General features: G+C 39.2%; 1 protein-coding gene across 13 annotated transcripts in view; it reads left to right on the top strand.

Moving 5' to 3' along the window:
- The window catches only part of MCTP1 (multiple C2 and transmembrane domain containing 1), a 564579-nt gene that overhangs the window by 184144 nt on the left and 356768 nt on the right, over positions 1 to 23667 (top strand). Inside the window, exon 1 of one of the 13 annotated variants that reach the window (XM_070792150.1) lies at positions 6745 to 7657. The exons of the other annotated variants lie outside the window; for them this stretch is intronic. Coding sequence (XP_070648251.1) covers positions 7601 to 7657 — 57 coding nt within the window. The 5' untranslated portion in view covers positions 6745 to 7600. Of the gene's footprint in view, positions 1 to 6744; positions 7658 to 23667 lie in introns of those variants that run through there. 13 annotated transcript variants of the gene reach the window in all.

Here is a 23667-nt window from a genome sequence, read left to right as displayed (position 1 = left end):
ACCAGAGCTGTCAGCAGTTCTGGAGCCCGTCTGTCCCCTAGAGCTGGGCTTCTATTAACAAAGCTCATATGATTGATGTACAGAACCAGAATGCCAATGTTTCCCTTTACAACGAGAAGTGAAACTGCTGGGGTGTGGTGGCTCGTGTTCCCACCCAAGTTCTTTTTGTGCCTGGAGACAGGCCACCTCTCTAACCAGGCCACCAACTTACTAACTTTTATATTGGGAGACATAGCTCCTGCGTAGATCCTCAGGTCCCTCAGCTTTCCAGCAAGTTCTCCCTGAAGTCATGTAAACAGGATACCAAATTCTAATCAGAAAGTAACGTAATGGAAAGTAGCACATGGAGTCAGAAGACAGCTGGTTCTCAGACTTATAGGTTTAATGGAATTAAAGGCACATTTATAATAAAAAGGGGCATGCCACTAGCCCAGAGCACCCTATCCCAGCATTTGAGTGATCATGGACTATGCTTGCTTCTGAGGTTGCTTTGTACCTGTTTCATGGTCTAGACTGTCCTCCTATTGGCAGAATCAGTTTAGAGCATGGTCATATCTGAGAATCTGAGACTGGCACATCAATGGGCACATATGGCCTTTGAAAGCTTTAGTTTGTCTCGTACTATATAAAGGTGAAGATTTAAAATTCAGGAGTATTCACGTAACTTAAAAAATTGGAAAAAATATTTGAAAAGTCCAGAGATCTATCCTTCCTGGACCCTTCCTCTATCTTTCCTGGACCCTTCCCACGTGAGGTCTATTCTCTGGAGCCGAGTAGAGACTGTCCCCTGTAGGTGAGGCTTTGGTGCTGCCTTTCAGTCCCGTCTGCCAGGTCCCTACCAGGGCCATGACATTGACTCGCATTCCCCACTGGTAATGTGCATGCCTCGAAGCATTTGAATTCGTATCGTTCTGACAGTTAAACTTCCCTTTCTTATGTGCTCTGACCTTCTGTATTTTTATTTCAAAGGTTTATTCTCAAATGGTAGTCTTATTTTCTCATTTCCAGATTCATTTTAATGTCGGCCCCCCAAACAGCTAATTGCAAACACGTTTGAGTTTGTAAGTCCTAGAGGTCACAGTGATAGAAGACTCAAGTGTAAAGCTCATAGCTTCAAGAAAGTGGATATCCTGAATCTCTCCCCAGGAAATAGGTGACGCTGCCTGCCTGCCCTCTCTGTTTCTAGATCGAGAGTCCTTTCTTCCTCCTGGGTGAAGAAATTAACTACTCTTATATTCTATACTTTTTAAAATGCTCTAGATATTATGTGCATTGAAAGAAAAATAATAGCAACATTGTATTTACAAAAGTGATAAATATGGATGCTTGGTTTACAGATGTATTTATGATGGAATTTCTTTAAGAAATAAGATTATTTTTAGCTTCAATATTATAAACTATTAATAATCAGATATAGGAAGCTTTGCCATTTGTTATGATTCTTAAGGATTGCAGGCTTTTTGGTAACTGTCTCTGATGAATTCAGGAAAATGTCATCATATAATTGGATTATTGATTGTGAAAAGAAATTAGCTTTTCCAAGGAAGCATATTTCTTTTCCCAATGAATAACCTGCCCCTTAATTCCTACTAATCTTCTAAATAGGATTAATTTATGAGTGATCTATTTGGAAAAATAGATTTGCTTGAGAAAAGAGAAATATCAGTTGCAGATCTTTCTATATCTCACAGGTCTGTACTACTACAAATTTAACTACTTGGTATTTTGAATAATCCTTAGGGTGCAAGGTAATAACATATTCTCTTCTCTCTGCTTCATAGCATCTTGTATAGATCTCTTATAATAACAGTTACTCCATCTTAATTAAACTCCTAAATTAAATAATGAATTACCACCATCTCTAGCACATGGTTATTTCTCCGTTTCATCATCATCATCTACTTGTAAGTTTCTTTCCTCAATTAGACTTCCTATTTCTTGATTATAAGGATTACTTCAAGTGTGTTCTCTCTCAAAGATTGCTTCAAGTGTGTTCTCTCTAACACAGTGTGGGCACATAGCAGATACTCAGCAATTGATGAACTGAACTCATCGGAATAGGAGTTCTTCTCAGATCCCTTTTAGGTGTGCATTCTGACATTATTGTTGGGAATGCTTCAGGAAGAATGGCTGAATTTTCACCATTCTTTTGACTCAAGAAATATAGATAAGTAACTGAAAAACAATAAAGTTTTAAATTAAAAAAGCATAAAATTTAAAAATAATAAACCACTAAAAGTATTATAAACAATGATAAAACAAGCTACACTCTGAAAAGTGATTTCTGTGGTTTATATAATGGACAAAAGAGTTGAACTGTAGTATATGAAGACCGCCCAGTAAGTAAAAGAAAAACAACCTATTAGGGAAGAGGCCAATAATAATTAGATCAGATGCTCAACTTCAGCAGTAATTAGGGAAACAAAAATTAAAACCCTGAGATTCTATACCCGTCACAAACAAATGACAAAAATGTCAGAGTCTGGAATATCAGTACTGAGGAGATAGTAGGAATCTAGAGTAAGAAAGACTCTTGTACATTGCTGGCTGAGTTGTAAATTGTCGAATTATGTTGGGATCCAGTTTGACAGTTTCCAGTAAAGGTGCAGCTGTGCATATCCAATGACTCTACAATTCTGTCCCCTCTTATTACAATCCTGTCCACCTCTAGAGAAGTTCTTGCACATGTACAAGAATTAGAGTAGCTTAATAGTAGCAATAGGGACTTCCTTGGTCCCTATAGTTGGGACCAGTGGTTGGGACTCTGTGCCTCCAATGCAGGGGGTGCAAGTAATGACCTCTGGTTGAGGAACTAAGATCCCACATGAAATCATTTTTAAAATTAAGAAAAATAGTAGAAATACATTAGAGATAACCTAAATCTACCAATAGGGGAATGGTTGTATGAATTGGAATGCTATAGAGCAATTAAAAAGATTATATTATGTAGAACTATTAATACATAAAACTTTAAGATAATGTTAAGCAAAAAAACAAAACTAAAAATTAAAGCATCTACATGTCATGCTACAATTTTATGAAGCTTAAAACATGCAAACAAGTATCTTATTTATGGATAAACACATGTTTGATGGAAATATAGGAAAGATGCATGGGAATGATAAAAGATAATCCTATAGAGTGTTTACCTAAGGAGGAAATGGCATAGGCAGGAGCATATGGTGGCTTTAATTGTATCTGAAATGTTTTATTTCTTCCAGGAAATCTGAAGCAAATTTTGCATTATGTTAAGGTTTTCAAGAGAGTCAACAGACTCTGTAGGAGGTTTAAGGTATCAGGATAAGTAGGCTTTGAGAATAAAATAGAGCAGTATACTCACTGCCTGGCAAACGCATCAGTGTGTCAGCACTATGTAAATTCCAATCCTGGTTAGCTTTACTAAACTTGAAAAGGGCCTGACTCCTGTCTCAGACTGAGTACCATTAGCTGTGTGATTTTTAAGGAAGGAATACTGTGGAAACCCAGGGGAATACAAAAGCGTGGGTGGGACCTAAGATAATGTGAAGATTTTTGAGGACTTGATCGAGCCAGAAGAAAACAACCAACCAACCAAGGTTTAGATTTTGTACTGGAGTGGGTAGTCATTTCCCTTCTCAGGGGATCTTCCCAACCCAGGGATCAAACCCAGGTCTTCCACATTGCAGCCAGATTCTTTACCATTTCAGCCACCGGAGAAGCCCCAGTTAGGAAAGCAATTCTGCCCAATTCAGAGACCAGGAACCTTTCACTGAGCAAATAATAGGCCAGTTTATTTACAGTGATCCAAGACTAACTAAATTAATGTAAGGCATATTATTATGAATATTTGGCTGTCAATATGTTGACAGTTGAATAAATCAAAGCTATATTTTTATGAAGTCAATAAAAGAACTTTCAGGAAGCCGAGAAAAAAAAATCAAAGACCTTAGCTGATCTCAGAAGGTGCACTGGAGGGCCTCTTGTAGCTTGCTGTGGGTTCCTGTCTCTCTCTGCCCTCTCATTGTCTCTCTCTTGACATATCTCCTAGCCACACTGAAAAATTAGATAATGCATAAGTTTGGACTGATGAAGAATGGAGAGAGTGGTAGAGAAAAGCACTCTCATTTCTGTTACTTTGCTTTAAAAAAAAAAGTAAGTGTAGTCCATTTAGAGTAAGAATAATGTAGTAGAGAAATATAAAATATCAAACTTATTTCATTTTAAAGAGTAGCATGTTCTTTTCAGTTTACCTAAGGGGTATATAAATTCACTTTCATTTTATGAGTTTCATGCAATAGGTAATAAACAAAGTGAAATGACTGGCTTTCTCCCCAGTCACTCTCTTATTTCACATCTCTTTTCCTAGACATAACCATTTGTCCACAGTTGGTGTGCAGTCATCCTGGTCCTTTTCTGTTACTTTGCATGTAAAAATTTATGTACCCATAACTGGGATAATGTATTTTTCTGAAACATGTTATTTCCATTGAATGTCTTTTAGGGAGTTCGCATGTCAGTGCATCCCAGTTCAGTTCAGTTCAGTTGCTCTGCTGCTGCTGCTGCTAAGTCGCTTCAGTCGTGTCCGACTCTGTGTGACCACCATGAATCGCAGCACGCCAGGCCTCCCTGTCCATCACCAACTCCCGGAGTTCACTCAAACTCATGTCCATTGAGTCAGTGATGCCATCCAGCCATCTCATCCTCTGTCGTCCCCTTCTCCTCCTGCCCCCAATCTTTCCCAGCATCAGAGTCTTTTCCAATGAGTCAACTCTTCGCATGAGGTGGCCAAAGTACTGGAGTTTCAGCTTTAGCATCACTGCACTGAGATAACATTAAAAAAAAATTAGCTACATAATGTTCCTTAGTATACTTAACTCATTATTTAACACTTCAACTCCTCACGGCCTATTGCCGAGTTTCTGGTTTTTTACTACTACGAAAAATTCTGCAGTGAATATTCCAGTACATCCATCATTACCGCAAAGGGCAAATGTGATTTAATGAATGGCAAGATCTAGGAACTACAGTAACATTGTCCAGAATTTTCTTTTCTCATCTTTGTTATTTTTCTTGGGTTGGCCTCATTTTCAGACAACCTTACTTTGTGTGGTAGCAAATAATGTCAACCAGCAGTTCCACACTTACCTTCTATTGACTTTATAGCCTCTCTGTCAATATCAGCAGAAGTGCAGGGGTTGGCTCTTGCTTCAGTGGCTTGGGTCCTGTGTCCATTCTTGACCCTGTCACTGTAGTTCTGTGGATAATTTATACAAGCCTGCGTCACGTGCCCACTTGTGGGGCTGGGTCAGCATAGTATAAACCACACGGATTGATAAGGAGGGTTGGAATGGGTGGTTTGCTAGATAAAAATCAGGATTATGATACTAGAAGGAGAAGGTATGTGTGCTGCTCAGGCAAATATATAATTGTCACTACAAATGTCTCATAGGTAGTGTTTTTTTTTTTATATTTTTGTGAGTAGAAGATAGACTTACTAATGGTATCCAGATTTATGTCATAGGACCAGAGGATTCTTATAAGTATCATTCCAAATCTTTGCCAGAGTAATGAAGAAACAAGTCTATTATTTATATTTAATATTATATGTGAAAAGAAAACACATTATAGATTAAGGATCATTAACACCATGAAAGAGAGCTTGTTTTTCAGTTCAGGAAAGTGTTACTGAATGTATTTGCTAAATATTCAGTGGTAATGATAGATTGTATCAATGACATAATAGGTACCTAGTCTTGAAACACATTTGTCAATACTCTATTGCCAACCCTAGGACACGACTGAGCGACTTCACTTTCACTTTTCCCTTTCATGCATTGGAGAAGGAAATTGCAACCCACTCCAGTGTTCTTGCCTGGAGAATCCCAGGGACGGGGCAGCCTGGTGGGCTGCCGTCTATGGGGTCGCACAGAATCGGACACGACTGAAGCAATGTAGCAGCAGCAGCAGTGCAGGTTCTATATTTTATTTACTCATTTATTAGACAAAGTTTATTAAATTCTGCTATGGACTGGTCACCATGCCAGGAGCTGGGAATAAAATACTGACTACAACAAGTTCCCTGCTCTCGGGTTTCTTTCATTCTTGTTAGGGGCCACAGACTATCAATAAGTAAATAAACAAAGAAGACAATTCCAGGTTGTGATTTACCATGAAGGAAATATAAAGAACATGAGATGAAAAGTAACTGGGGAAGGTCATTTCAGATAAGGTGGTAAAGGAAGCCTTCCCTGAAGAGACAACATTTGAACTGCAACCTGAGGACTGAGAATGAACCCCAAATTCTAGACCTATGTTATGCAATGTGGTGGCCACTAGCCATGTGTTAGCCATTGTGTATGCAAATATAGCTAGCTCAGATTAAAATGTACTATAAATGTAAAATAGACTTTAGCTCCCCAAGGCTAGTACAGAAATTGTAATTAATTTTATATTGATTATAGTTTAAAATGATATTATTTTAGATATATTAGGATAAACATTATTAAAATTAAGTTTACATGGTACTTTTCCCTTTTATAATATTAAAATGTTTAAAATTACATATGTGACTCATTTTATCTTTCTGTTGAACAGTCCTGGTCTACTTGCTATTTGATATGCATGTTTTCATCTTTTTGTTCTTGCTGATGGCAGTTGAATTTATGTGGTAGACTCTCCTCCAAGGATCTAAGTCTATAATTATTGACTGAAATGTCCAAATATAATAATTCAACGTGTGATCAAATTTAATACAGCTCAGAGTTAAGATGTCTTGGATGGTGGGGAAAGCAGAGAACATTGCCACAGTTGCTAGAGCAATTCTCTCATTAGTCATGTTTCTGTGGAAATGTTTGAGAAAAAGATAAAGGAAGACTCTGAGTTGGAGAGGTAGGCAGAGCTAGCAGTGCAAGGTAACGACAGCGTAGCACAGGATTTCTGTGGGAATCAGCGACAGCAAGCCACAAAGCTCTATTTCCATTCTCCACTTGGTGAAGAAGATTCTATTGTGTTCTGTGGAATTGCCACTTCTTGAATATTAAAGTCAGAGTTTGATTCTATACTGTTTGCACCAATGAAATGTTAGTGAAACTCTTTTTATATCTCTGTCAGAGCGATGTTGGCGAGTTCACACACATTTAATAACATTACATGAATTCATTGCCGAGAGTAAGCAGGGTCGTTTTTCTCTGAGCCATGCTGTTATTCAAATTTCCATTTGTGGTCTGTGCCATAGGGAAGAAGTTGATGATTTTGAAAACGCATGTCTGATTTAGCAGGGGAAAATTTTCAATTTTAGTTTGTAAACATTTGAGACCCCCAAATGTGATGTTTGTTATGTAATCTAACAGTTTTGCGGGGGGAAACTCGATCCCTACTGGTTTGAGAGAGAGTTGAGTCATATCCTGTGAATGTGAAGCAACGGTATTTAAACATCACGGGTTCCTCTTACTTTCATTCTAAGTCACTGCTGTTCAGAGCAGCAAGTGTTCTCTGCAAAGAGGCTGCTACTAGCCCTGAGAGGAGTACAGCCTTTCTTGCTGGGATTCAGTAACGAAAGCCAAGTCTGAGGATGCAGTTCTGTCACTGGAGTGAAAGATGTTTTGTTTATTTCTAATCAACTATGCTGTATAGCTGCAAGCTGAAAGGTGCCTGTAATTTGCCAGTTATTTGTAATAAGGTAAGTGTTATATTTTGATTTACTCACTGTACTGTGGCAGCCTTGAATTAACGTGGCTGTTATAGAATGTGATCATGCCTCAGAAAATGCCTTCTCGCAGGATCTTAAAGGTGGCTTGGAGATTCTTGTGCAAATAATTTTGAATTTATGATACAGCCCACTTGTGAGATACTTAATAGATTGATATTGCTTGCATGATAGTTTTTAATGATCAATATAGTGCCTGAGATGTGAAAACATTGTAGTAGCTTTGTATTGTTTTTAAGGATTAAGTAGTACCAGAATCATTGTTTTTCTTCTTGCTACCCTGTCATCTTGGTTAAAGGTAAAATGTAAATGCATAAAATTCCTATGATTATATTTGGATTTTATTCAAAATAATGATAGCTCAATAACTGTATTTCTCCATTACAAAAAAAGTGGTCTTAGTGATTTTTAGAAAGTTGAAAAGTAGTGTCTCTTGCTTTGACTTTTTATTTAAGTGAAAGGCCATTATTTTTAAACTTCTCATCCAGTTGTTTCAAATTGTATATGTTTCAAATTGTATATTCAAATTCAAATTATCATAAGTCTGTCTGCTGAGTTGTTGTTGGAGACACTCATATATATATTGTATGGATGGAGAAATCTGTGGATTAGAGAAGTGGACAAGAGGCTTGCTTTTGAAATTCTTGAAGATTGCTGAGGAAGGTGGGAATGGAAAACAGGAATGTTGTCTTGGTTTTTTATTGATTAAAGAAATGGTATCAAATCAGAGCTAAGGTGTATCTGGTATCATATCACTCTGGATAGTCATATTTAAGGCATTTGAATTCTTCTGAAGTAGAAAAGGTTAATTTGATTGTGAGAGCTACAGCTGTGAATTTGTGAGATGTTGATGAAGGGATTTTCTATCTTTAGTGACAGTTGGCATTAGAAGACTTTTTCTTCTTAACTGACCCACTGTCATGCTTAGAGATTATTTCATTTCTATTCAAAATTATGCCCACTACAAAATTGCTAGACTCTAACTACAACTTGGAGGTTATTTTCCATTAGATATATACATTTAATAACTCATGTTTTGCAAAGGCTGAAGTGAAGGCATGAAATTTTCCTCTTCTGTGAAGAGGAAATTAAAATTAGTTTAGCTTCCAAATATTTAAAGGCAGTATTCTGAATTAGAAAAGGAAAACTTCAAAGAAAATGACTTAGCACTCTGTGAGCTTTGGAGACCTTGCATAGTGAAAAGGCACATATCCCAAAATATGAGAACACAAGAGGTTATAAATAGAGCAACCTGATGTTTGATATATAGAAAACTCTGCTTTTATGCCTGGACAAGGGTGGAGCTGTTCTGTTAAGCATTCTTCTTGAGATTGTTTCCTTATGCTATATGTGAATTAGGAAATGTCAATAAAGCGATAGAGTGTAATAATCTACATCAAGACAAAAGCATATCTTATTACAATTGACACTGTTTCTGATTCTTAAATCTGGATTATAATGCCCATCCAAACTGTTATTGTGAATGAAAACTCAGGCTGATGAAATGCTGTAAAACTCAAGTTTTGATAATATGCTCTGTTACAAATGTAGACTTAATTTTAATGACACTGTACAGCCAACTGGTAATTACCTGATTAGATTGCTTCTCCTCCTTCCTCTCTGTTGCCCTCATCCTTTGGCTGTTTTCCTGCTCCTTTGCACATCCAAGATGAGTGTGGGTAATGGGCAGAGAGAGAGGAGGAAAGTGAACAGACCAAACAGGGTCCCGTCTCTCTTTCTCACCTCTCATAATGGTTCTGGTGGGGAGCGAGGTCAGAAAGAGGTTAGATTTAATGGCAAAAATAAGTCTTTTAGATTTCAATTTTTTAGGAAATTCCTTGACCTTTGAGACAAAGAATAATTGGGAGCATGGTTGGGACAAATTTATATACCTTACAGAATTATTGCAAAGAGGTAGTATCACATCTGTTGTATAATTTTAACTATAATGTTTTATATATGTTTCTGTGGAATTGTTTTTGTGTCTTCTTGAAGGAAAAGCACTGACAAGATATCAGAGATACTCAGAATTCCACTCTGGATTCAGACCATTTATTTTCAGAAATGAGGGTCTCCTTTTTCTCTTATTTTGTAAACTATTTTACTTGTGAATTTCTAGCTTATATAAAAATAGTATGCAAAGGTAAGCTCCAAAAATAAAAATAAAAACCTAATTTTACCTAAGCCTCAGTGCCGTTGGAAAATTTCAAATAGCTAAAGAAAAAGATACTTACCAAGTGGCAATTACATCTTGTCTTTAATCTAAAATCAACACCCAGTTAGGGGCTACATTAGCAGAAGCACATAACATAAAATTTTAAATATTTTTCTTTATAAGTAAAGCTTTGTCTGAAGGGTTCAGGGTGAGAAACTACAGAGTAGGAAGAAATTATTTTATAGAGTACTTTTTCTGACTCCTGAAAACTAAATCTTTCTGGGTTATGCTTTACATCTTAGAGTCTCTAGTGAATCCTACTGGATAGCAAAAGCAGCACATTCACTGGGAAAAATAAATAGTGATCGCTGTCCTGCCTACTTCTGAAAATCTGTTATGAGGGTCACATCTACTTCTGAAAATCACATGAGACTTTGTGAGAAAGCACTTGTGAACTCGACAGAACTTGTAAATATCACTATCACCGAATAAGATATACAGAGTTACATAGATATTTGGAGGTGAACTTAGATGTGTTTATCTTCTTACTTCAGAAAGAAGGGAATTAGGTCCAGAATGCTTAAGGAAAGTGCCTAACTTCACTCAACTAGTGCCTAAACCTGGATCTTTTTATCTCCTCAGTTAGCTAGAAACTGATCACAAGATTAGCTGTTTCCTGCTGTTAAGAGTGTTTCTGGGTTTTTATAAAGATAAATACTATTTGCAGCATTGGTGCACATCCTTATAGGAAACTATATCCTTGCAGAGTGTTTCACAGAAGACATATTGCCCTGTCTACAAGTTTTGTGGGCTGAGAATTCTCGTTGGCTCTAGTTTAACGGAGCACAAATTTGTGGAGTGAAAATCAAACTACAGCATCTGACTCTTGCGATCTCTTAGTGATTGCTACAGTAGAAGTGTCCAGGCTCTTCTCTGGAGAGTTGAATCATAAAAGTAAACATGTGAAATGAATGGGGGCTTGATTTTGTAGCTTTTAAAACTGCAGATAGTATGGTAGATTGTTCTGATGCTTGTTGAAAGTGGCTAGTAAAAAAGAGATTCTTCCAAAGGTTACCCTTAAAAAGAGATTAGGAAAATTAAAAAGAACAAATTAACTTCCATTCATATCTGTTAGAATTGATCTGGCTCTTTTACATTTATGGAACACTAATTTTCAGAGAGATGAGATGGGAGAACAATGACTTTTCATAATTATAAAAGTTAATGACATATATCCTATGATGCTAATGAACAAATTAGATTCATAAACAAAAAAATTTTTAAAGCCTCTTAACACTAAAATTAGAAGACAGGTTAATTAAAAGGTTTCTTGTGTTGGTGGTATTAATAAGGTTTATATCTAATTCCTAAGAATTCAAAATAGGGTAACCATTTCCTTTAATAAAAAATGTGCCTCTCGTGAAAAGTATATACTATAATCTTCATTTCCTGTGTTCTAATTTATACCTTCAATAAATAAGTGGAATTTAACATCATGCAATCTTGCGAACAGATCCTAGCTCTGCTTTGTAACAAAATTCAAGTGTACCTTGATTCCAAGAACTGCATAAATCTATAACTGGTAGGAGATAAAAGAAAACTGATTTGAAAAGACCTTGATGCTGGGAAAGATTGAAGGCAGGAGGAGAAGGGGACGACAGAGGATGAGATGGTTGCATGGCATCACCGACTCAATGGACATGAGTTTGAGTGAACTCCAGGAGTTGGTGATGGACAGGGAGGCCTGGCGTGTTGCAATCCATGGGGTCACAAAGAGTCGGACACGACTGAGCAACTGAACTGAACTGATGAAATGAATAGTTTAAAAACTTCACTAAACATTAGTGTGGTGAGATTGTGTGTGATCTGAGGGACAGAGCTCTGGGCTGTAGGGTGGGTAGTGGGAGAAGCAGTATTTTTTTGTACCCTTGATACCTCCTGTGGTTTTGGAACTGACAAGGAAGCCCATGTCTTCTTTTGATTTTGTTTTCTTATCTACAAAGTTGACAACACATGTCCATGCTAGATGACAGTCCCACACACCCTATAGGGACTTTGTAAATACTGGTTACTCACCCTATGAACATCCAGGTGGGTGAAGCACTTCCAGGTCAATCATAGAGTCCATAGAGGTACCAGTGTCGTTAAGTACCAAGTGCTGGGCTTAGTTGCTCGGTCATGTCTGATTCTTTGTGACCCAATGGAGATTGCCAGGCTCCTCTGTCCTTGGGGATTCTCCAGGTAAGAATTCTGGAGTGGGTTTCCATGTCCTCTTTCAGGGGTTCTTTCCAACCCAGGGATCAAATCCAGGTCTCCCACATTGCAGGCAGATTCTTTACCATCTGAGCTATCAGGGAAACCCATGATTACTAGAGTGGGCAGTCTATCCATTCTCCAGGGGATCTTCTTGACCCAGGAATTGAACCTGGGTCTCCTGCATTGCAGGTGGATTCTTTACCAGCTGCGCTACCAGGGAAGACTGTTTGTGCCAAGGTTGGTAATGAATATCCCCTTAAGAGATACCCAAGTAGAAAAGCTTCAGAGATGGTTTATTGGGTTTTAATTCCATCTTAATTCATTGAGGTACTCAAATTAGTCACTTTGTCTCCCTTTACTTGAGTCATTTCACTAGTGGGATGGATTAGTAATATTCCTTCACGGCAATTTACTGCATACCCAAATGTAACAAAACAAATTTCAAATTCTGCTCTCCACAAGTGTTTCTAAGACGAAAATAGCAATAATGGCTAACAAGTAAGTCAGTCTCTATAATATATTTTAATGAATTGTCTTAATTTATTTCTTAAAAGTACCTTATGGGATTTGGGCACTATTATTATTGTTCCCTTTCACAGGTGAAGAAACTGAAATATAAATTAGGTGACTTATCCCAACAATCACCCAAATGGTATTATAATGATCAGAGTTGAACCTAGGTAGTCAGGCTTCAGAGCCAAGATTCTTTATGTTCTATGCTGCCTCCAGTTAGATTAGCTTGATCCCAGTAATATGAAGTGACTGCTATAAAGTACTACAGAAAGGAAAACAAATCTTTTAAATGTTACTACATTTAATTATTTTGATGACTCCAGCATTCTCACTTGTGGTGAAACCCAGGCCTTTATGAATCAGAAATAAACTGAAGTTATTTGGGAATTCATAGCGAATGAGGCTAGTAATAATGCAAAATGCATTGGAAATGAACAGACATAACCAGTCCTTCTAGGGAATCTAGTCTTGGGTGCTGTGAAAAGATTTCATATTTTTGAGAGAGAAACAACTTTCAAGGCACACATTGTCAGCAGTCCTAGGAAAGCTCCTGGAAATTTGTGTGTTTTGAGGGAGAATTAATGTCATGTCCCCTTTTCTTTGTCAACTCTAAGAATTCCTGATAAAAGCCATTTGTGGGAAGGAGCATATTGAGTGAATAGTAGAAGGATTTTAGGTCCGTTATGTGACTACATCCATTTTGATCTGCCTTCTCCAAAGATTCCACAAGTTATGCTTGAAATTCTTGGGTAATTTTCTTTTTTAAAAATTTTATTTTTAATTGAAGGATAATTACTTTACAATATTGCATTGGTTTCTGCCATACATCACTGTGAATCAGTCATAGGTACACAGGTGGCCCCTCCGGGCCCTTCCCACCCATCTAGGTTGCAACAGAGCCCTGGTTTGGGTTGCCTGAGTCATGCAGCAAATTCCCACTGGCATCTGTTTTACATATGGTAGCGTATATGTTTCCATGCTACTCTCTGCGTCCATCCCACCCTTTCCTCCCCCAACCCCGTGTCCATAAGACTGTTCTCTGTCTGTGTCTCTATTGCTTCCCTGCAAATAGGTTCGTCAGTACCATATTTCTAGATTCCATATATATGCTTTAATATATGGTATTTGTGTTTCTCTTTCTGACTTTCTTCATCTGTACCATAGGTTCTAGTTCATCCACCTCATGAGAAATGACTCATATGTGTTCCATTTTATGGCTGAGTAATAGTCCATTGTCTGTATGTACCGCAGCTTCTTTATCCCTTCATCTGTCGATGGGCATCCAGGTTGCTTCCGTGTCCTAGCTATTGCAAATAGTGCTGCAGTGAACATTAGGGTACCTGTGTCTTTTTCAATTTTGGTTTCCTCAGGGTACATGCCTAGTAGTGGGATTTCTGGGTTGTATGGTAGTTTTATTCCTAGTTTGTAAAGGACTCGCCATACTGTCTTCCGTAATGGCTCTATCACTTTACATTCTCTTGGGTAATGTTCAAACCCTCGTGTTTCCTTAAGTCTCAAAGACAAGAACTTGCTTCAGGATGCTTTGTACCCTCAGTGCTCGCACAGTGCTTAGCACACTATGAACCTTCAGGAAGGATGCCTAGCAAGTTGGCTGGCCAGCTGGATGGATGGATGAATGGATAGACAATGGGAATGAACGGGCACATCCAGATCTTCTCCAAGTCATGACTCATGTACCTAGACTGAATTGGGATCAGCCTATTACTGAACTTGTGAGCGCAAGGGAATGAAATGTTAAATGTAAAAGCATTTAGTTCAGTTCATCTCATACTTCATCATCTGATGGTTTTCAATATAAAACTGACATATCTAGAAATCATTTCTTGCCACAAGCTTTTCCCACTGCATCATGTTAGAGATTCTTTAATTACACTATGGAACCATAGTTGGTTTACTTCCTTAATTCAAAAGCTAAATTGATACAGATATATACATACATAATTGACAAGTGTTATACATGTGCATAGAGAGAAATAATAAAATTAAAAGGTCAAAATAAATGTGAACAGCCAAATTAATGGGAATTGTCAGAATTTGACTATTTTAAAATTTATTGTGGAAGGCAATAAAAAATTCAGAAGAAACAATTAAAGCAGCATTTCAAAGGAAAGAAAGGTATTTTTTAAAATAAATTTAAAATATAGACTTCTTTCAGTCTTAGAACTGAAACTTGGTTTTTCCACAAAATTTCATTAGAGAGCTCAAATAAGAGGTCTGGTAACCAAGGTTTGTTTGGCATAATCAGTCAATTTTAAAGGATTGTTTCCAAAATGAGAATGGTGACTAAGGGCTTGGGTTAGGAAATGCTGCAGAGTTTGAGAAAAGGTATTAAGGTCATTCTTGTTTCAAGTTTTCCAGTGGGGAAAACACAGAGAAAACATTCCTGTAAAAGCATCTGTTCAAAAATAAAATACATACAAGTTTTAGACAATGGGAGCAACTCTATTGCAAAAATTACACATTTATCCTTGACCCAAAGCAGTCATTAAAAACAAAACATTAAAAAAAAAAAAAAGAAAAAAATCCCAATCAGCAAGAAATTATTGGATAAATATTCTTTTCCCTGGTCCTAAACACCATAGCACATGTTCACTATTCAAAGATGTTCTAATTTTTTGTGTCCAGGTGTCTGGTATTATTTGAATTTCATTTGAGTCCTGTGGCTCACTGTTTTCTCAAGAACCATCTTGCTTACAAATAGTATGTTCCGTGTCAGCAATCAGTGGCAAGGGTTACCCTGCTCAACAGTGGACTGCCTTTTACATCACAGAGTCTGGCCCTCGGTTTCAACATTCTTCCAATGAAGGATTCACCTTGTAGCCTCGCTCACATTTTCCAAAGACTAGGAACATTTTTTAAGACAGAACTCTTGACTTGTTTTTTTTCTTATCAATTCAGTGGTTGCTATGAATATTTAAATCAATTCTGAAACAATTACTTCCAAGTTTATCTGGCCACACTGTCTCGAAAGCTTTTGCTAAGCCCATGCCTGGAGTTTGAGAAATGTTTATGCTATTGATAGAGAGACAACACACACACACACACACACACACACACACACACACACACACACACAATGAGGTTAATCAGTTAGATAGATAATTAATGAATGATGAATTAATTAGTGACTATCTCATGGTAAATGTGTACTCTAAATTGTTAATAGCTATAAGGAATCATTAATACACCAGACATAAGAAGACTCTAGCCTTATTATCTGTTTTAAATCATTGACAAATAGCACAGAATATTGACATTCAAGAGTTTTTGAAAAGGATATTGCAGTTCCAAAGATATCCAGATTACTACCAGGAAGTCACTAATATCAACAGGGAATATGACTTCTTAGGTCATATGACTTTCAAGAGACAGTATTAAGGTGGTTATTGTTTCAACCTTTCCAAGGGAGTAAAAAATAGAAAATTTTCCTGTAAAAATATTTGAACAAGTGAAACTAAATAGGGTAAAAAATATATGGAAATTTGAGACGAGAGAAGCAAATGTTTTAGAAAAATAGTTTTGTTCATGGGTCCTACATGGTGATGCAGAGAGTAGAGGTCCCATATGGGTGATTTTTATATAACAGACACGAATATGACTTTTTAAGAAATCAACTAATGTCTTAAAGGGCTTCCCTTGTGGTTCAGCTGGTAAAGAATCTGCCTGCAATGTGGGAGATCTGGGTTCCATCCCTGGGTTGGGAAGATCCCCAGGAGAAGGGAAAGGCTACCCACTCAATATTCTGGCCTGGAGAATTCCATCACAGAGTAGGACTCAACTGAGTGACTTTCACATGTACATGTACAATGTCTTAAAACTATTATTTGCTACATTAAAATATATATCTAATTGTACTCTGAGATCTTCCTCATCATGTCTGTTATTTTTTGTATGTTTTCATGAAAGACTGCTATTGCATTTTACAATTTTAATTGAAGGTTTTTTTTTTAAACAAAAATTAAGGTCAAAGTTAATGAAAAGCTAAATAGCAGTTTTATCTAAAAAATACAATATTATTTTATTTAATAAGTCAAATAAGTTCAACATAGTGTGCCAGCGGTAAAATTTCTGGTTTCTTCCTTTACCTGAGCAGCATGTAATTCATATTGACAGCTTCTGGAATTAGAAGGTGCCTTAAGATAGACTAGCTCAACTCCTTATATTTTCAAGTGAGGAATATTCTGGCACGAGTAAATTAAATGACTTTTCCGAGATTATATACACCCAACTCACAACAGAGTCAAGCTGAACCTGGGGTTCTCACATGCAACAATGCAGTCTTTTTTACTCTCTTAGTCACTGAGAGCATCATTTTCTGAACTTAGTATTCAAATGCTGCATGGGATTTTCACTTCATCTTTAAATCGCTCAGTCACGTCTGACTCTTTGCAACCCCATGGACTATACAGTCCATGAAATTCTCCAGGCCAGAATACTGAAGTGGGTAGTCTTTCCCTTCTCCAGGGGATCTTCCCCAACCCAGGGATCAAACCCAGGTCTCCCGCATTGCAGGCAGGTTCTTTACCAGCTGAGCCACAAAGGGAAGCCCAAGAATACTGGAGTGGGTAGCCTATCCCTTTTCCAGTGGATCTTCCTGACCCAGGAATCAAACCAGGTCTCCTGCATTGCAGGTGGATTCTTTACCAACTGAGCTACAAGGGAAGCCCTTTCACTTCGTACTAAAATTTTAATTGTGCATGGCATAAATCAACTTAAGTTTGCCCCAATTTCCTTTCAGCCACACACATTTTTTACCATATTTTTGGAAGGGCATATTTTTTTTAACCCACAGTTTCTCCACAGAAACTTTTCCTAACACCTGTACGCTTACTTTTGTTCTATGCACTTGGCCATGAAGATGCACTTGTAATTACAGAAGTGGGCCCACATTTAACCACTCTTACAGATCTAAAACTGGTTAGATTTTCCACCCCCTCCAACTTTCCAGAACCTCAACACAAACTCCTACATCAAACTGACAGAAAACTCCATAAACGGGAATTATTGTATTAGGAAACAACATACACATCACTTCAAATCATTCAACCAAATAAATGGGAACAATTATTGAACAATGCTCCGTACTAATAACTGTTCTTTTGTCATCAAAATAATGATGAGCTGCAAGTTCCCAGCCCCATTGCCTCTCTGCGTGGCTCCTGCAGAAGCTGGGCGGCCACACCCAGGCAGAGGCGGTCAAGGCACAGGGTGCTGTACCTCTCCAGGTGGAAGATTCTCTTAGGAGATGGCCCAGGTAAAGGCGGCACCAGATAATCTGGTCCACTCTCTTTCTTTTAGATATGAACCAGCAAAGTCTGTGCTTGATTGGGATTCTTATTTGCAGCTGCAGTGGTGAGTGAGGAAGCGACTTTTTCCAGCGTATTCTTCAAAACGCTAGTTCTATGAAATCAGCATTCCGTAATCAAGTAACTTTGGGAAAACGGCAGATTGTTTTCCGCCTCTGAATATTCACACTGGAGGCAAAAAAAAAAAAAAAAAGGCATCAAAAGCTTGAAAATTGGGGATGGTGGTTGTTTAATATTCCTTAACCCAATATTTCCCAAATAAATCCATTTTCAAAATATGACCTATTAACATTATGAAACACACTTGGGAAACACAAAATAGACATTTTTCTCACTGACTGTATGTCCTGGAAAGGGTGGTCTTGGAAATGTCAATTTACTGTTCCCTCAGGGGTCTCTGTCCCTGTTTTTGTTTGTCAGTTGCTAAGTCTTGTCTGACTCTTTGCAACCCCATGGACTGCAGCACACCAGGCTCACCTGTCCATCACCAACTCCCAGAGCTTGCTCAAACTCATGTCCATTGAGTTGGTGGTACCATCCAACCATCTCATCCTCTGTCATCCCCTTCTCCTCCTGCCTTCAATCTTTCCCAGCATTAAGGTCTTTTCCAATGAGTCGGTTCTTTGTATGAAGTGGCATCAGTCCTTCCAATGAATACTCAGGGTTGATTTCCCTTGGGATTGACTGGTTTGATCTCCTTTCTGTCCGAGGGACTCTCAAGAGTCTGCTCTAGCACCACAGTTTGGTGCTCAGCCTTCTTTGTGGTCCAGTTCTCACATCTGTACATGATTATTGAAAAAGCCATAGCTTTGACTATACAGACCTTTGTCAGCAAGTAGTTTCTCTGCTTTTTAATATGCTGTCTAGATTTGTCATAATTTTTCTTCCAGGGAACAAGTTTCTTCCAATTTTATGGCTGCAGTCACTATCTGCAGTGATTTCAGAGCCCAGGAAAATAAAATCTGTCACTGTTTCCACTTTTTCCCCATCTATTTGCCATGAAGTGAAGGAATTGGATGACAGCCTCTCATAACATGAGCTCAAGATGGAACGTAAGAATAATTTTGACTTTGAAATTTTTAACTTCGTTCAATAATACCCAAGGTGCTGTTTCTCTGAGCGGGTCTGATGATGAAAGGACAGAGGCTCAGGGCAGAGAGTAATAAACCACTGAAGTGGGAGATGGAGAAAATTTCACAGAAATGCCCCTTTAGGCTACATTGAGCAGGGTGTATTGGTGTTTTCCAGATGGATAAGAGCATAGGTGTAGAGGCGCCACTCAACATAAGAGTTCAGGAAACTGTTGTTGTTGTTTTAAAAGTGTCTTTGGAGTCTGAGGTGGAAAGGGGTGTGGCTGATGAGGCAGGCCAACCCAAGTCCACTCCTTGAATTCTTTCACTGCTGAGCTGAGAAGCTTGGCAACCAAGTCTCAGCAGCGGAGAGCAGTTGAACCAGGAGGCTGGATGAAGAGAAAACGAAGGCAGGGAGGAAACTGAGAGTCTGTTGCCTCTTGGTCAAAGAATACCTTCGGCAAGTGCCACCGTGTGGGCTTGACTCCTCCTCTGTCCAAGGATAAGAGAGAATTAAGAGGCTGCCTGGTGTGGGGCGTGGTGGACTTCCTGAGAAGCTCAGCTGTATAGGATAGCTGGGCCGGTGAGCTGTGATGTGACCTGAGGGTATTATGATGAACTATAACAAGGAGCAGAAAGGGCAGCTGGCACCAGGCTTGAGAGAGGCTTCCTAATACATCCCCTGGAAACAGGTGGAAAGTGGACAGGCTTGGAGCTGAAAGACCTGGGTTCAAATCTAGTCCTCCCCATGTGGTAGGTGACTTTGAGAACACTGACATCTCTGGGTTTGAGTGTCCTCCTCCAAAAATGAGAATGAAAATACCTTATTTGGAACAAGCTACTGTAGGTCAGGAGAAGGCAATGGCACCCCCACTCCAGTACTGTTGCCTGGAAAATCCCATGGACAGAGGAGCCTGGTAGGCTGCAGTCCATGGGGTCGCTAAGAGTCTGACATGACTGAGCGACTTCACTTTCACTTTTCACTTTCATGCATTGGAGAAGGAAATGGCAACCCACTCCAGTGTTCTTGCCTGGAGAATCCCAGGGAAAGGGGAGACTGGTGGGCTGCTGTCTGTGGGGTCGCACAGAGTCAGACACGACTGAAGGGACTTAGCAGCAGCAGCAGCAGTGTAGGTCAGATATGGAGTGTAAGTGAGCCCCCTCGTGCTGCTGGTATTCCCACAATGCCCAAGGCTTTTCACATTATCATAATTCAAGCATACTCACCAGTCTAGCCATCTGTGAAGCAATCAATTCAAGTGAGACCGTCTCAGGCAAAAATTGAAAAAAGCCTGTACTATGCAGGGTGAATCTGGCAGGAGAGTGATTGATTGGAATCTTGTTTACAAGCTCCTGTTTATATTTTCTCAGCCTTATGGAACTTGTTTTGTTCAGGATTTAATGAAACTAGGGTTAGGAGGATAGTCCTGTATTGGAGGACTGACGGGATGCTTCTTCGTACTGATTTTACTGGAAGAGAAGAGGAACTAGTCCAACTGTTTCTAGATGGGGTGAGGAGAATGGGATCCACTGGTGCCTCCAGAGCCAAAGCCAGAATGTGCTTAGCATCAATATACCAGCTGACCCCCAAAGACAACACAACACACACACACACACACACACACACACACACACACACACACATATACAGAGGGAGAGGGGAAGGGGAACTGTAACGAATAGTCTCATATTAAGTGAAAGTGAAGTCGCTCAGTCGTGTACGACTCTTTGCAACCCCATGGACACCAGACTCCTCCGTCCATGGGATCCAGGCAAGAGTACTGGAGTGGCTTGCCATTTCCTTCTCCAGGGAACTTCCCAACCCAGAGATCAAACCCAGGTCTCCCACATTGTAGACAGACGCTTTACCGTCTGAGCCACCAGGGAAGTCAGTCTCATATTAGAGTCCTGAGAAATCCAATCATTAAGAAACCCATATACCCGTTAAACTTTTTTACTCTAAAGAAAGACTTGTTTTTCTCATGAACCTATTAAAATGTCTCTAGCAGTTTTCTGTATAAAAATACCAGGAGAGAGTACAAATACGTGAACTTTCACAAGTACATATTTCTTCTACCCATCCTGTTTTCTCAGAAGTTCAGCAGAGAAGCAAAATATAAAGTTCACCTTTCATAGGACTGCCAGATTTCAGTAAAAATCTAGGAAGTGTTTTATTTAAGACGGCCTCAGTTATGTGATTATAGATGTCATTCTGATTTTTAGGCCATTGACCTCTTCAGTGACCACAATCCCATAAGGTGAAACTTTCAACCTGAGAGGGGCCTCAATTGTCACGTGCAGTTCACTGGTTATTTCAGTGCATTCCTCTCCATTCATTCAAGAGGGGGAAATTGTTTTTTGAGAGCCTTTGTGCCAGATACTGCGGGGACACATTTAGCAGATAAAAATGAACACAGTGTATGCCAACAAGAGGTTTTAATCACTCTCATGAGTATCGAATTATCAGCAGTACTGAGTGACATTAGATAAAGCAGACAATGATAGAATGTAATGGAAGTTAATTTAGATTATGGGCTCGGGGAAGTTGACTCTGAGAAAATGACTTTTACACTGAGTCAAGAGATGTGCAGATTTAATTTCGGTTTCCCATGATCTTTTTAAAATTTTCATTTTATATTGGAGTACAGTTGACTTACAGTGTTGTGTTAGTTTCAGATGCACAGCAAAGTGACTCAGTTATATGTATACATATATCTATTCTTGTTCACATTCTTTTCCCATTTAGGTTGTTGCAGAATATTGAGCCGAGTTCCCAGGGCTAAAAAGTAGGTCTTTGTTGGTTATCTATTTTAAATATAAAAGGGTATATATTGTTAACCCCAAACTCCAAATTTATGCCTTCCACCTTTTTCCCCTGGTGGCCATCAGTTTTTCTCAGTCTGTGAGTCTGTTTCCATTTTATAAATAATTTCATTTGTATAATGTTCTTTAGATTCTACATAAAAGTAATAGCATGTGATATTTGCCTGACTTACTTCATTTGGTATGATAGTCCCCAGATCCAACCATGTTGTTGCAAATGGCATTATTTCATTCTTTTTAGTGGCTGAGTGATATTCCATTATATATATGTGCCACACCTTCTTTATCCGTTCATGTGTCAGTGAACATTTAGGTTGCTTCTGGGTCTTGGCTATTGTAAACAGTGCTGCAATGAACATTGGAATGCATGTATCCTTTTGAACCATGGTTTTCTCTGGATATATGCCCAGGTATGGATCATATTGTAGTTCTATTTTTAGTTTTTTAAGGAACTTACATACCCCATACTGTTCTCCATTTTGCAATGTACCAATGTACATTACCACCAACAGTGGAGGAGGTTTCCCTTTTTTCTCCACACCCTCTCCAGCATTTATTGTTTGTAGACTTTCTTATGTGGGCATCCTGATTGGTGTGATTTTTAAGTTTAGGTTTAGCGAAAACTAGGTAAGGTACCCAGCACAGTATTCATTACAAAACCTGCCCAGGAGATTCAGGTCTACTCTATCTCCTCATCAGTGAGGAGATATCTCCTATCAAACCACGCTCTCCTTGGTGGTTTGGTCCTTGTTGGTGGGCTGCAACGTGCTACCATCAGTTCTGGCTTTGGAGAGTTGTAGGTAAACCCAGGGGTATCTGTGGCCCCGCTTGTCCCCACCACCTTTTCAACTAGCCTTCATTGAGCATGTTCTCTGTGTGAATTTCTGCACAAATCTTCTTTTTTCAATATTTCTCTGCACATGAGCACCCTGCCCTCTCTCTTCCCCTGCATTCCTGTCCATTCAGTTTGCCGATAGTTCTCTGTCTCCTCTACTTGAGAATAATTTCCTGGAGCCCCTGGCACCCCACAGGACTTCCCCCGAAGCCAAGACATTCCCAATGAGGAATGTCAACCTGTTGTCCCTCCATCCTCCAAACCATCTCACCAGGTCATTCCCTTCCAATTAAGTCCATATTTGCATGGTTACTACGAGAATGAGCTCTGTCGTCCTTCCCTAGACTTTGTGATTCTACTTCTACATTCACCCCTTGGGGAATGGGACTCTTGTGGCATGAGTTCACCAAGCCACAACCCAGACCTGCCTTTCTTCTCTCTCTTAGCCACCCTTCCCTTGATGACTCAGCTCCACACATGGCCAAAACCCTGTACGTAATTGGTGAGGTCCTGGTGGTATGAAGGGACAGTAGCAGTGCTTAGACTGGGATCAGACCACAGTGGATTCGCCCAAAGAGAAAGATACCGTCATCCTCTAGAGTGGGCTTGAAAAGGACTAGATTTGAATTAGATGTCCAAGGATCCAAGGGTAGTAATGAAGGAACTAGAGTTACTGAGGATACTGGGAGGTTTGGCGCTCCCTAAAGATATTCCCTGATGTGTACTGCAGGATTGGAGTCCCTGTAGGAGGAGAAAGGACCTAGAGGAGGCTGGAGCAGGCCTTGCTGCCCAGAGTCCTCAAGGGCTGGGCGCTACAGCAGCAGAGAGCTGGCATGTCTCCAGCAGCATCTTTCCAGCACCTGTTCTCTTCTCAGGAGAGCCACACGGCTGGGATTCAGAATATCACGAGAGCAGCTGGCTGTGACTACAGACCCCAGTGGGCCTTTCATGGCTGAGGTGTTGGCAGATGTGTGAGAAGACAGCTTAGATGCGATCAGAGCGTG

This window comes from Bos indicus, chromosome 7 (assembly GCF_029378745.1).
Source record: "Bos indicus isolate NIAB-ARS_2022 breed Sahiwal x Tharparkar chromosome 7, NIAB-ARS_B.indTharparkar_mat_pri_1.0, whole genome shotgun sequence".
Taxonomy (NCBI): domain Eukaryota; kingdom Metazoa; phylum Chordata; class Mammalia; order Artiodactyla; family Bovidae; genus Bos; species Bos indicus.
Note: the sequence above shows the minus strand (reverse complement) of the source record. Positions and strands in the feature narration are given on the sequence as shown.